The 14352-nt window shown below is 38.1% G+C and overlaps 1 protein-coding gene across 7 annotated transcripts in view; it reads left to right on the forward strand.

Annotated features, from left to right (window-relative positions):
- Positions 1–14352, forward strand: part of Hectd4 (HECT domain E3 ubiquitin protein ligase 4) — a 176224-nt gene that overhangs the window by 73145 nt on the left and 88727 nt on the right. For all 7 annotated transcript variants that reach the window (XR_006854436.2, XM_046456507.2, XM_046456508.2 and 4 more), the window contains exons 9-13: positions 5495–5653; positions 8204–8317; positions 9020–9160; positions 12061–12293; positions 12658–12803. Coding sequence is in view for 6 of the 7 variants with exons in the window: in XM_046456507.2 (XP_046312463.1) it covers positions 5495–5653; positions 8204–8317; positions 9020–9160; positions 12061–12293; positions 12658–12803 (793 nt within the window). In the remaining variant the exon portion in view is untranslated. The remainder of the gene's footprint in view (positions 1–5494; positions 5654–8203; positions 8318–9019; positions 9161–12060; positions 12294–12657; positions 12804–14352) is intronic.

A 14352-nucleotide genomic window follows, 5' to 3' on the forward strand; every position in this document is an offset into this window, starting at 1 on the left:
ACCCCCCAAAAAGTTAAGAACAATTATTCTAAGAAAGTTAACAGCTTATATATCAACTGCCTTGGTTTATGACAAATCATGAAGTGCAGTAAAAGATAAATTTAGAAAAAGATGCCATATATAGAAAAATGTATCTTAATATGAACTTATTGCAGTTTTATGCTTTAGTCTTTTTAGCGTTTGAAACACTAGGAAATAAAAATATTTATGGTTCATTCATTAAAGACTATTAAATAAATCCTTATTAGTTTTTATTAGAATTTAAGGCTATTATTGTATTGCCTCAGGCCTTGCTTATCCTAAACATAATTGAGAAAGTATTAATAGTTATAACTTGAATGAGTGTGTAATTTGAGTTCAGGAAATACTTTCAAAGGGCAGTTCTTTTTCACCTATGTAAATATTTTCATGACAGGATGAATGAAGTGTTTTATTTTCCTCCACATTTTTTATTGGTACATTATAGTTGTACTTTATGGTGGGATTTGTTGTTATATATCAACACATGCACACAACATAACAATATAGTTTGGCCAATACCCTCCCTGGCACTTCCCCTTCCTTCCCCTCTTCTCCTCATCCCCTTCCTCTATGCTGTTGGTCTCCCTTTGCTTTTCATGTAATCATCCCCCACCTTTCTTTTCATTCTTCCTCTCTAGCTTCCACATATGAGAGAAAACACACTAACCTTGACCTTCTGAGTTTGGCTTATTTCATTTAACATAAGGTTCTCAAGTTCCACCCATTTTCCTGCAAATGCCAGAATATTTTTTTAAATGACTGTATAAAACTCTATTGTGTATATGAACCACATTTTCTTTCTCCATTTATTTATTGTTGGACACTTACGCTGGTTCCATAGTTTGACTACTGTGAACTGTGCTGCTATATAAACATGGGTATGCATGTATCTCTGTATTTTGATGACTGTAATTCTTTAGGTTAAATACTGAGGAGCAGTATAGCTGGGTCATCTGGTGGTTTCATGCTTAGTCTTTTGAGAAACCTCCATACTGATATCTCACAGTGGTTGTATTAATTTACAATCCCACCAACAGTGTAAAAGTGTTCCTTTTTCTCTGTCCTCTCCAGCATTTATTATCATTTGTATTCTTTTTAAAATTGGTTCTTCTTTTAATTATACATGATGGTAGAATACATTCTGATAAAATTATTCAAGCATGGAATATATCTTGTTCTGATTAGGATCCCATTCTTGTGGGTACACGATGGTAGGGTATTCACTTAGGTATTTTCTTTATGTACAAAGGAAAATTACGTTAGATTCATTCTACTGTCTTTCCTATTCCCATCCTCCCTCCCTTCCCTTCATTCCCCTTTGTCTAATCTACTGAACTTCTCCCCACTCCCTTTATTGTGGTTTAGTTTCCACCTATCAGTGAAAACATTTGACCTTTGGTTTTTGGGGATTGGCTTATTTCACTTAGCATGATAGTCTCCAGATCCATTTATAACATCTTGTTTGTATTCTTTTTTTTTAATATTTATTTTTTTTAGTTGTAGTTGGACACAATACCTTTATTTTATTTATTTATTTTTATGTGGTGCTGAAGGTTGAACTCAGGGTCCCACACATGCTAGGCGAGTGCTGAGCCACAACCCCAGACCATATTGTTTGTATTCTTGATGACTGCCATTCTGACTGGTGTGAGATGAAATCTCAGTATAATTTAGATTTGCATTGCTCTAATTGCTAATGATGTTGAACATTTTTTCATATATTTGTTGGCCATTTGTATTTCCTATTTTGAGAAGTGTCAGTTCAATTTATTTGCTCATTTAGTAATTGAGTTCTTTGTTTTTTTTTTTTTTTGGTGTTAAGTTTTTTGAGTTCTTTATATATTTATATATATATATATATATATATATATATATATATATATATATTCTAGATATTAATCCTCTGTCAGGAGAATAGCTAGCAAAAATTTTCTCCCACTCTGTAGGTTCTCTCTTCACATTCCTAATTGTTTCCTTTGCTATGGAGTAGCTTTTTAATTTGATGCCAGCCTATTTATTAACTCGTGCATTATTTCCTGAGCTTTAGGGTCCTATTGAGAAAGTCATTGAATAGGCTGAATTCTTGATCTTGGTTTGTCTGTTGGGAGAAAATTGAGTCCTGCCTAAACAATGGACATACTAAGGAATATCTGTTGGATAAGAAAATATATGCAATATTAAGAAAAAAAAGACCTCAGAAGGCAAAAGTATATTTAGAGTTCTGTTAAAACTGGTATGTGTATTCAAAACTTGTGATCTCATGTACTCTTATTTATAGTCTTTGTATTCATTTCGTCTGATATTGCTACATTAAAAATTTACCAGCTTAAATGGACTTTTGAAAATTTTTTTTCTTTTTTCTTTTTTTTTGGACTTTTGAAAATTAATTGAACATTCAGAGGATCTAGAAGTTTCATTCCATGACAAATTAATACCTATTACCAGGTTAATAAGAATGTTGATTAACAACTCTTAGTGAAAACAAAAAGAAAGAAAAAACAAAAGAAAAAAAGAAGACATCTTTGTGAAAATGTTAAGCCCACAAAGTTGATGAATCTCCAGTCATTGCTGTTTTGGGGCTTCTTTCTTTCTTTTTTAATATTGTAATTATTGTTGATGGACCTTTATTTTATTTATTCATTTACATGTGGTGCTGAGGAGATAATCCAGTGCCTCACCTGTGCTAGGCAAGCGCTCTACCACTGAGCCACAACCCCAGCCCAGGGGTTTCTTATTTATGAAAATTTATGCTAGGAATTTATGTCCTGAATTAATAATATATTTGGTGTGGGTTACAGTTTTTTTTGAAAATGGTGCTTTTTAGAAGTACAAGTATTCAAATATCAGATAGATTAGGTTTCACTTTACTCATTTTTCTGATCTAAACTATCTGAAAATGATTTGATATCCATCTAAGCTATAAGTTCTGTTTTACAGCCTGATCGTTACCCAAGTCAAGTGCTCTGCTTCATTTTCTGTTGACATCATCAGTCTTTACTAGGCTAATATATGGACAATCCTTAATTCACTCCAGGGCTGGGGGTGCAGCTCAGTGATAGAGTGCTTGCCTAGCATGCACGAGACCCAGCACCACAAGAAAAACAAAACAAAACATCTTTGGAAACTTCACTGTAGGAGAGGGAAAGGGTAATACTAGGGAATGATATTGGCCAAATTATATTTTTATATCATGTACATGTTTGAATATGTAACAATGGTATGTATTATGTATAATTATAATGTGCCAGTAAGAAATACAGAAAAAAAATTCACATCACATTTCAGCTGTGCCAATAAGGGAGATTGTAGTATGCTTTATACCTCTTGATTAGAAATAAGAATTATTTTATTAATGATTATTTATGCCACTGAACATGAATAAAGAAATATGTTTAATAGATTATCATAAATTATGTAGGTATTATTTTGTGATAGATGTTGTGAAAGCTTTTAGTAGGTTGAAACTTCTGGTTGATTACATATTTGAAATTATTTGTAATTAATATAATATCACAAATATATCAAGAATTTGTTCTATGTAAAATGAAAAGAAAAAGAATATTTAGTAGAGTATTAGTTTCCTCAGGAGAACACAAGTAGGATTCTTATTTTGAGATTTAATCATGTGAGGATTCATTCTTTTGAAAGGATTTTTAGAATCATGAAGGAATTGAATATTGGGAACACCTTCAAGAAATGGTCATAACAGCTCTTAGATGGATACCTAGACATCAGAACTTTTCCAACTGGAGCAAGATAGCTCTTCAAGCCTGTGCATATGAATTGTAGGCACATTTGCACCAAATTCATTGAAGAGCTGCTGAAAATTCTTATCAACACCTCTAACCAAAAGCCACACCCAAGTTACACTACCAAACAAAAGTATGTTTTGGAAGTCAGCACTGAAGAGGCAAGAATCCAGATTTGGTTTCAGAGTCACAGAGCTAGGCACTGATTCCAGATAATGCCAGAATTTAAGGAGGCTTTGGAATCAAGCCAAGGCCCTGGGTGAGATGACCTTTGGGAACAGATTCAGAGGTCAGACAGTGTTGTGCCACCTACAGCCCCTCAGCTGCACACCCTCATCAAGGCCTTCACGGACAACCCCTACCCTGGGATTCATTCCAGAGAACAGCTTGCTAAGGAAATCAGCCTTCCTGAGACCAGAGTCTAAATTTGGTTTCAAAATAGACCTAGTGTGCATAGAAAAAGAGAACCTGATGAATCCTTCCAACAGCTTCAGGGACAAGGTCTCCGTCACAGATCAAGGTATAGAAGACACATAAAATGGCACCAACTTGAGCCCTTGTGATCCAGTCACTTCCCAAAAGCCCCACCTCTGAACACTACTGCAGGACCCAGCCTTCAACACAGAGCATTTGGGGAAACTTTCAGATCCAAACTATAATGGTAACATTGTTGCTGGTAACCAATTTCCTTCACAAACTGAAAAATACTTTGGCATTAGTGGAAGTAGGGCAGAATTAGTTCTGGTTCTACCTGATAGACACATTGCCAGTATGCTTCATCCTCTGCCCTCTCTCAGTTCCTGTTAACCATCTGTGTGGAGTTTAAAAGTGTTTAAGAGAAGACAGAAGCAAGGCTGATCCCCAAGAGCAAGGAAGGAAGCTTGTATTCTGAAATACGTATGTGGAACAGTGTCTTATTCAGGCCAGAAGCAGAACTTAACTCTGAACTCAGTTTGGCTAGATGTCCTGCCACCTGCATCAGTGACCTACTGAGAGTCAGCAGTCATCACCAAGGTGCCAGGAGATGCACTTGGAAATTACTACCGAGGAAGAATTGAATCCTTCTGGCTTATTCAACAGAAAAGTCCAGTGGCACCAGGTTGGCCAGCAACTTAAGTTAGAACATGGTGAACATAGAGACAAATCCAGCATATTTGATATCATCACCCTGGTCCCTAAGGCTTTTAAGTCTTTCTGGGAGTGTCCCCTCCTGATGGGACTTTAAGCCAAGCCTTCTGGAGAAGATAAGAGATTATAAACAGGACTTCAGGAGGCAGAGACAGGCACCAAAGGCCCCACACAGTCCTTCTGATCCAGCCTGGCTTTGGAGTTCATCAGACCTTGAGACAAAGAAAATAAACTTAGTAATTAAATAATTTTTCAGTAATTACGATAAAGACTGATTCAGGCAAAAATCATTAAGTGACATTAATAATCTTAAAGTCAAAATTTGAAGAACAAGGTGTACACCATCTGGAAGAATTTCCTCACTCATTTTTTTGATAAATAAAAATTGAATATTAAAAAAAGAAGGAAATGGTTATACCATATAATAGGAGTCTTGGTCAGACTCTGAAGCAAGAAAATAATTATTTTTTTCATTAGTAAGTTTAGGTGTATCTTTGTTTGGGTTTGGGTCTCCTTCATTATATGCTAATCTGGTCTGATAATCAAATTAATCTGTGTCAGGTATTTTTACTCAGCATTTTCATTTTCTTCTCCAGCAAATACTAGCTGTGGGCTACCTCTGAAAATGCTCCGGAAGACGCCCATTTATACCTGTGGCACATACCTGGTCATGCTGGTCCCACCTCCAGGGGGATCAGGCAGCTCAGCCACTCGTTCTCTTTTTGGTGGAACAAGTGGCTTGTCATCTTTAAAAAGTAAGTGAATTTCATTTATGACAAGTTCCCTGATTTATCTCAAACTCTGAAATTTAAGACTTTCTTATTAATTAGTTTAAACTACTCTGTTAAACACTTTTTTTTGCAATAACTCTGATAACACAAAATAATAATTATCAATGTCATTATACGTCAGGAGAAAATTTTAAATATCTAATGTTTAAGCTTATTATAAATATGTTTTTATTTACTTATTTATTTTTGGTGCTGGGGATTGAGCCTTATGCATGCAGAGTACCTCATGCCCCACATCTACTTATGCTAGACATCTTTCATATGCTTATTGGCCATTTGAATATCTTCTTTTTTTAAAAAAAATTTATTTTGGTACCTGGGATTGAAACCATGGGTGCTTGATTACTGAATATAATCCCCAGCCCGTTTTAAAATATTTTATTTTGAGACAGGGTCTCGCTAAGTTGCTGAGGCTGGCTTTGAACTTGTGATCGGTTCCAGAGCCGCTGGGATTGCAAGTGTGTGCCACTGCTCCCAGCTATGAGTGTTTTCTTTGGAGGAATATCTATTCAAATGCTTTGTCCATTTTTAAATCGGGCTATTTGTCTTTCTGCAGGCCATTAATCCTATTAAACTTTTTTAGTCTCCTTAGCATGTTTTTTCATTCTATTGAAATTGGCCCCAGTTGATTAAAGCAGGTCTAAATGGTGCCATGTTTTTTCAGGAGGGTATAGTTGACACAGTGATTCTGTTTTAGCCCAACAAATCGGTAGATGCTTAAATTCCCTCTGTGCCATGTTCCACATTGGTTATTATGAGAGCTGCTCAGTACAAGGAAGAACTGGTGTTTGCCTTTAGGAGCTCCTAGTCTAGTCAGGAGAAATCGTAGAGATGTGTGAAACAACTAGAAGACGGTAGATGGTGCTGTCTCACTGCTCAAAGCATGGGGAGCAGATGTACATGCTGCAGAATCAAAGAAGGGATCATGGTGGAGTGGGACAGGAAGGAGAGACTCCCTGAGGTCTTGAGTGTCAAGCATGGAAAACAGGTATTACTCATAGAAGTGGTCAAGTGGAGGGAAAGCAAATATGCACAATGAAAAAGAGATTTGGGGGAAGATAATTTTGTTGGTGTGCAGGGTGGAATAGTAGAAAATAGAGAAGAAAGAGTATAGATTAGGGTATCACTCAAATCAGATGGATGAGGATCTGGATCACTAAGGTGATGGGAACAAGAAGAAGAAACACATTCAAGAGACACAGTGCCAGAATTTTATGTTCTAAAATAGGGAAGAAAACAGGATGTCACTACTAGTAACAAACACCTAGGTTTCATGTTTTAAACTCATCTTCACAGTCAGTGTCAAGTAGTTACTTTTATTGTTATCTTCACTTTATAGATGAGGACCCTGAGAGGTTCAGTAACTTTCCCAGGGTCACCCAGAAGTGGTAGAGCTAGTATTCAAACCCAAAAACCTGAAGCCATTGCTTTCCAACACTCCTCCACCCTGTGTTAAGGGTAGAGGCTTAAGTGCCTGCTAGTGTCAAAATCTGACTTTGAAGGAGAGCAATTGAGCCATTGTGTGTCTACCAGCCATTACTGAGCACCAACTTAAAAGTGAAGCTTCTTGTGAATGTTGCTGCCTGTGAGATTAATAATCATAACTACTCATGCAGTTGCCCTTTTGATAATCCATGTTGAAAAAACTTTCATGAAGTAGTTACTATTTTAAAAACACTTTAAAAAACATTTCATTATAAATTTTTGTTTGTTTGTTTTTGTGGTTTTGGGGACTGAACCCAGGGCCTTCAGTAGGCTAGGCAGGTGCTCTACCACAGAGTAGCATCCCTAGCCTTTCTGATCTTATTTTGAGAAAGGCTACAAAGTTGTCCTCAAACTTGTGGTCCTCTCCATCCTCCCCAGTACCCAGGACCATTACTGGGTGTGCACCATGCCCAAATGAATTTTAAATTTATGAAGATATTGTGGTGATGGTTTATTTTAGTGGTCTTGCATATTTTCTGCCTCCTCATTGTTATCACCAGTAGAAAACAACAAAAAAGGTGTGATTTTAATAAAAGTCTTTGTATTAGCATTTCATTGCCATGACATAGACAACTTTACGGAGGAAAGGTCTACTTTGATTCACCATTCCAGGGGCTCTAGTCCATGATTAAATGGCTCCATTGCTTTGGGTCTGAGTTGAGGTAGAACATCTTGGTGGAAGGGCATGGCAGAGGAAAGAACTCAGCTCATCGTAGCCAGGAAGCAGTCAGAAAGGGACTAGAGACAAGATAAAGTTCCCAAGGGTATACCCCCACTGACTTTCTTCCTCCCCGCTGTGCCCCACTATGTTCAGTTTCTACCACCTCCCAGTAGTTCATTCAGTCATCAGTGGATGAATCCACTGGTGTGGTCAGAAGCCCTCAGGATCCAGTCATTTCCTACAAGCTACACCTGTGGGGCTAAGACTTCAACACACAAGTCTTTGGGGGACACTTCATCTGCAAACTCTTACAATCTTTGAAAAGTAGTCTTTAGGCTCATTAAATAGCTTACTGTTTGTTTCCAAAGTCCTAGCCTCCAGCTTGGTGTATAATATTTCGGATGGTCAGTTCACAAGTCGTGCGGATCTCATAGATGCTGCTGGAAGTTCACTGGGGCGTGGTGCTCTTGTACCAGGATTGGGTAAGAAATAAATGCACATGTTTCCTTAGAAAATTCAAGGGTTCTGCAATTTGGAAATATCTTGTCAATTCCTGTGGCATTCTAGTTTTTCTGAAAAGAATTTTAATACTACTCTTTAATTTGAGGAATTAATACAAGAAATTGCCATGTGTAAAATTTTCTGCATAAACTGCTATTGAAGATACTGTCTCTTAGGTTGTATGATGATGCCTACAACAAATTCTCAAAGTTTCTGCCATAAAAAAGTTCCTGTTAAGAATATGCTTAGTAGAGAACGAACGTGATGTAATATGTTGCATTATTTTCTTTGTTTGGCTCCTAGGAAGCTCATGTCTAAGTTTTAGGCTTAATTACTAAGGCTTTTTTTTTGTATGTATTGTTAGTTGGTCCTCTTTTTACCTAGGTTTTTAATGTAAGCCACTTAAACCCTTTTTGGAAGTAGGTCACATGTAAATCAGTTGCTAAGAACTATATGCTTTGCAAGACTTATTCCTTCTCACATAGGAGTTAAGCAAAACTGAAAATTAAATTCTGGCCTCTTGCTGAGTCCCAGTCTAGTGCTTTGCCAAGGAAATCTGTGAGAGCAGAGATGTGGTTGTCAGCATTAGAATCCTTACCCTTCCATTCTTTAGCAGTGCTTGTAAGAAACATGTGTACAGGCAGCTGGCTATACAACAACTAAATAATGTCTGTACTCCACAGGCGCCTGTTATGATACAGTGAACAACATGCTGTGGACATGCTCAAATGATTACATCGATCAGTGGTGTAATCCTGGGAATCAAGCCTTCCATTATGTGTGCCAGAGGCTGGGAGTCAGCCACATCATCACTGAGCCTAAAGGTGAGGCGCACTCTTGGTCCTGCACTAAGATCCCACCCACAGACTGCAGCAGCACCTAAGTAGGTAGGGACATGGAGCACTGACAAATGCATCCCAGCCTCCCCTTGGAACTGAGGAACCCACAATCCTTTGTTATCTTGATCCTGAAAGGCTGGTTTATGCTTAAATAAGTATGTAAATAAATAGAGGTTTTGAAGTAGTCCATAGACTTTTTCAAAGAGAAATCCATATGTCCCTCCATTGTCAGAACTTTAGTGTAAGAGTTTATTATTGTATTTGGCTTGGAATTATATGCTGTTATAATGCTTTACATTGATAACAACGTATTCATACCTAAACTTAGATTTACCAATGAAGGATCTTTGTTTCTTAAAATTCTTAATATTCACTTAAAATCTTGTGACTTTAAAGTCAGCTAGATTGGTGTGGAGGAATGAAGAGCTCAGCAGTTTCACTCCCCATAAAGCAATCCTAAAACAGACAAATTTGTTAAAAACAACCAGACTCTGGAAATTGGTCAAAGACACACCAAATTGAGAAGTGGCTCCAGTCCTGTGGTGATCTTAGCTGGAACTGCTCCCATCCCCCATTCAAGTTTGTTCAGCACAGCAGTCCTGGGGGAAGGGGCAGACTGTGAAAAGCAGCAGTTTTGCTGCCAGAGGGGCTGACTTGATTTGGAGCAGAGCGGAGAAAATCTCACACCAGTAGTAGTAGTAGCTTTGGCGACACACAGAGAAGGCCAGTGGCTCAGCTTAAATTATGACCCTGGTTAGCACAAGCAGCAGATCAGCATGCTAGCTAGAAATTTAGTAGTGAGGTTTGGGGACCTTGACAAGCTCCTTGCACATCTACACAGAAGAGGGCTGGGAGAGGCCCAACTGTTCAGATGTCTCAGCTCAATATGAGCCTACATTGATACACAGAGATGTGAGATGTCCCAGCAGAAAGTAGAAACTGGATGGAGTGTAACACGGCCTGAACTTTGATGTCTTCTTGCAAAATACATAGCTCCATTCAGGATGGAAGTGTTACTGGCTCAAGGCTCACGGTACCAGTTGTTGGTTGACAACGAACAGGGGTATCCCCTGGGAAGCTAGACTTAAAATTCAAAACAAGGGCTGAAGATGTAACTCAGTGGTAGAGCACATACTGAGCATGCACAAGGCCTTGGTTTCAATCCCTAGAACCTAAATAAATAAATAAATAAATAAGATAATAAAAATAAATGAAAAAAAGAAAGAAGGCTTTCAAAAACGACTCGAGCAGAGAAATCAGTAAACATACACTGCAGGGAAATGCATATTGTACTTAGCACATGTAGTCGTTAAGCAGCCGTAATACATATATGTCTGAAGAACTGAAGGGAACCATGTCTGAAAAGATTAAAATATGATACTATGACTGAACAAGCAGAAAACTTCAATAAAGAAATTATTTAGGACTGGAGCTGTAGGTCCGTGGCGGAGCACTTGCCTAGCTTGGGGGTTAATTTCAAACATCAAAAACAAACAAACAAACAAACAAAAACCAATCAAACAAAATAAAAAAGAAAAAAGAAGAAAATGGAAATTCTGGATTTAAAAAGTAGAGAGAGATTCATTAGAGTAGCTCAGCAACATATTTGAGTTGGTGGGAAAAATAATCAGAAAACTTGGAACAAAGAATGCATATCAGTTTGGGTTTGTCTGATGTTTTCTCATGATTAAACTGAGGTTGTGGATATTGGGGAAGAATTACAACAGAGCTGATGTCCTCTTCACGTTACATTATATTCCAGAATACGTGTTAACTTGATTTATTACTAGTGATTTTTAAATTGATCACCTGGAGCTGGGGCTGTAGCTCAGTGGTAGAGCTCATGCCTAGCACGTGTGAAGCCCTGGGTTGTATCCCCAGCACTGCAAAAAAATAAAATTGATCCTTTTGTTTAAGTAATGCCTACCAGGCTCTTCCACTGTGAAGTTACTGCTTTTCACTTTCCATATGCATTATTAGAAGTAAGTTTTTAAGTCCAGACCACCCTCAAGGGAAGAGGAACTAAGGTCCACCTCCTAGAAAGAATATTATCAGAGAATTTGTGGACAAATATCCTAATCATTACCATAATTAATAAATATTTAAGGGCTGGGGTTGTGGCTCAGTGGCAGAGCGCCTGCCTTGCATATGTAGGGCATTGGGTTTGATCCTCAGTACCACATAAAAATGAATAAATAAAATAAAGGTATTGTGTCCATCTACAACAACAAAAAATTTTTTTTAATTTTGAATCATGTTTTATGGTATTCAAATTATATCTTCAGAAAGCTGTCCCCCCTCCCACCAAAAAACAAACAAACAAACAAACAAACAAACCAAAAAAGCAACCAACCAGCCAAACAAAAAATAGCAAAAGGAGAGAGAGTCACCTATTTATTAGTGGCTCCCAAGTCTCTCGCCTACACTCCAGACTACGCATTCACCTTTACTTGGTCATCTAGTAAGCATTTCCATCTAAACATGTCAAAACAAACTCCCTACTTCTCTCTTTCTCAAAATCTGTACCTAGAAGTCTTTCATATATTGGTATATGGATTCCCATTCTCTCATATGCTCAGACTGAAATTTTAATTTTTCACTTATTTATAACTATATTGTAAGGTAATGTATAAAAAGCATTTAGCCCATTGCCCAGCATAAAAAAAAAAAAGGCTCAATGAGTGGTAACTACTTCTGTTCTTAAAGAATTGAAATTCCCAAGTGTTTTCACCCCTGCACTCTGTGGTGGAACACTCTGTTCTCCAGCAGCAGTGGAAGAGACAGGAGCCAAGTAGTCTTTCCTGATTGATGTGCACGCATGCTCTGTTCCTCAGGGGCCATCTATAGTACATCTTTCCTCACCGAGTCTATATCTTCTCTTCTAGAAGAGGCTATAACCACAAATGAGGTTATAAACCAGTTACTGCACCACGTTGGTGCCATGTGCATACACCAGCTCAATCTCTTGGCCACCAACCCCAATCTTCCCATCACAAGTGTCTTGGGCAAGCAGCATCCAATTGAAGCCCATCATCTGAGCAGCATTTGTGACATCATGGAGAAGGCCATGGTTAACGGAGATACCTGTATCATACGCTGCATTCTCGTTGTCTTTCAGGTAAATAACACTGATGTGAGGTAAGAAAGTGGTAGAGAAAAAAACACAAACCTCAGCTTTAGCCAGCTAATTTCTACCAGAGTAAGAATTCAATAACATTCCTGTTTTGCATTTTGCCACTTTTTAGTCATATAATTAGAATCATATTCATTTCACTGCAATTAACAGAATATTGCTATATCTAGCTTATTGCAATTAATATATGTAAAATATTTACTATAATTATACCTTTACCCAAGAGATAGCAGTTAATAATCTACCCAGTTGTCTACTTATAAGAGTATCTAAATGTGATTTCTTCAGGAGAATAATTTTATCCCCAGTAGAATGAGCACTTTTAGACATACCCCTTCTGTTTCTGTAGGTGGTGTTTAAATTTTTCTTCAGCCCACAAACTGAAAGGAACCGAGACATCATTCGACGGTCAGGACTGCTTCTATGGCAGTTGTTGATGGCACCAAAAGATCAAATCTGTCCTGAAATTCAGAAGGAAGTCTGTCTTGCCATCAGGTAAACAGCAAATCCTTTTCTTAGTGCTCTCTGCAAAATTATCCTCCTGCAAGGCTTTGCATTCTTTCCTGCAAGCTGTTAGCAGCCCAGTCTTGGTGCATTGGGAATGATATATAGATAGGGATTTGAGCTAGTCCTTCTGGGCCAAAGGCAACTGTGCACCTACATTTCTTCATCCCACCTTTTGAACCTTAAAATGAAAACAAAATCCCTGTAAGTGGACAGTGTGTTGCAATCAGACGTTCTCATTGGAAGTGTTGCAGTGTGGTTAGGAGTAGCTTTGGCAACCAGCAACCTTAGGTTCTAGTCTTTTCTCCATCCCTTACTCACTGAGACCTTGGTTTGAAGCTTCCATTTTCTCAGCTATTCAACGGGTTTAAAAATAGTACCCATTGTGGGGTCCAGTGGCACAGGCCTAAAATCCCAGCAGCTCCCTAGGCTGAGGCAGGAGGATCGTGAGTTCAAAGCTAGCCTCAGCAAAGGTGAGTTGCTAAGCAACTCAGTGAGATCCTGTCTCTAAATAAAATACACAATAATCCTGGGGATGTGGCTCAGTGGCTAAGTGCCCCTAAATTCAATCCCTGGTACCTCCCCTCTCCCCAAGTACCTACTAGCTAGATGAGTTGGTGTACCCCTGCAATCCCAGCAACTCAGGAGACTGAGGCAGGAGAATCACAAGTTCAAGGCCAGCTTTGGCAACCTTGACTCAAAGTGGACAAAACAAATAAAAACATCTATTGTCTAGGTTTGTGAGGTTCTCATAAGAGAAGGCCTGATGTAAGTTATGTCAACCATATTGACCTTTATTAACCTGATTAAAATCTTGTGAATTTATTGACCATTTTCTATTGTCATTTAACCTTTTTTTTTTTTTTTTAATTTGGTGAACTTTTTATCTAAGAGGGTAGCCTTAATGTCACCAAGTCTGGTTTAGTAACCAAGAAAGAACTGAGTGGTTGGTTTGAAAGAGTCATATGGTAGGGGTGAGCACAGAGGGCAAGGAATTCTTTTTCTTCCATGGTAGATTATACTTCAGATTGTTTTCTGTTGAGCATTAAGTCAGTATTTGAAATCTGGTGCCATGTTGGGCACAGTGCCACATGCCTGTAATCCCTGCAGCTCAGGAGGCTAAGGCAAGAGGATCATCAGTTCAAGACCAGCCTCAGCAACTTGGCAAGGCCCTAAGCAACTTAGCAAGATCCTAGCTCAAAATAAAAAATAAAAAAGGGCTGAGAATGTGACTCAGTGGTTAAGTGCCCCTTGGGATAAGTCCCCAGTACAAAAAAGAAAAGAAAAACATCTGGAGCCATGAGGAAGGTTGTGGAGGTGATGGGTATATTCACTGCTTTATTTAGGGTGGTTCTATAGGTATATATGCATGTCAGAGTTATTAAATTGTGCACTTTAAATATGTGTACATCATGTCAAACTTCAATAAAAAAAGAATAAGGAAAAATTCTTATACCATTTGTCATTCTATGCTCCCAGCCTTTTTGGAAAAACCAAGAATCCTTTTCTTGAGTGATGGGGAGAAGGGGGCATTCGAGAC

The sequence above is a fragment of the Marmota monax genome, unplaced genomic scaffold (assembly GCF_021218885.2).
Source record: "Marmota monax isolate L192 unplaced genomic scaffold, Marmota_monax_Labrador192_F-V1.1 WCK01_AAM20220418_F8-fsc00185, whole genome shotgun sequence".
Classification (NCBI taxonomy): Eukaryota; Metazoa; Chordata; class Mammalia; order Rodentia; family Sciuridae; genus Marmota; species Marmota monax.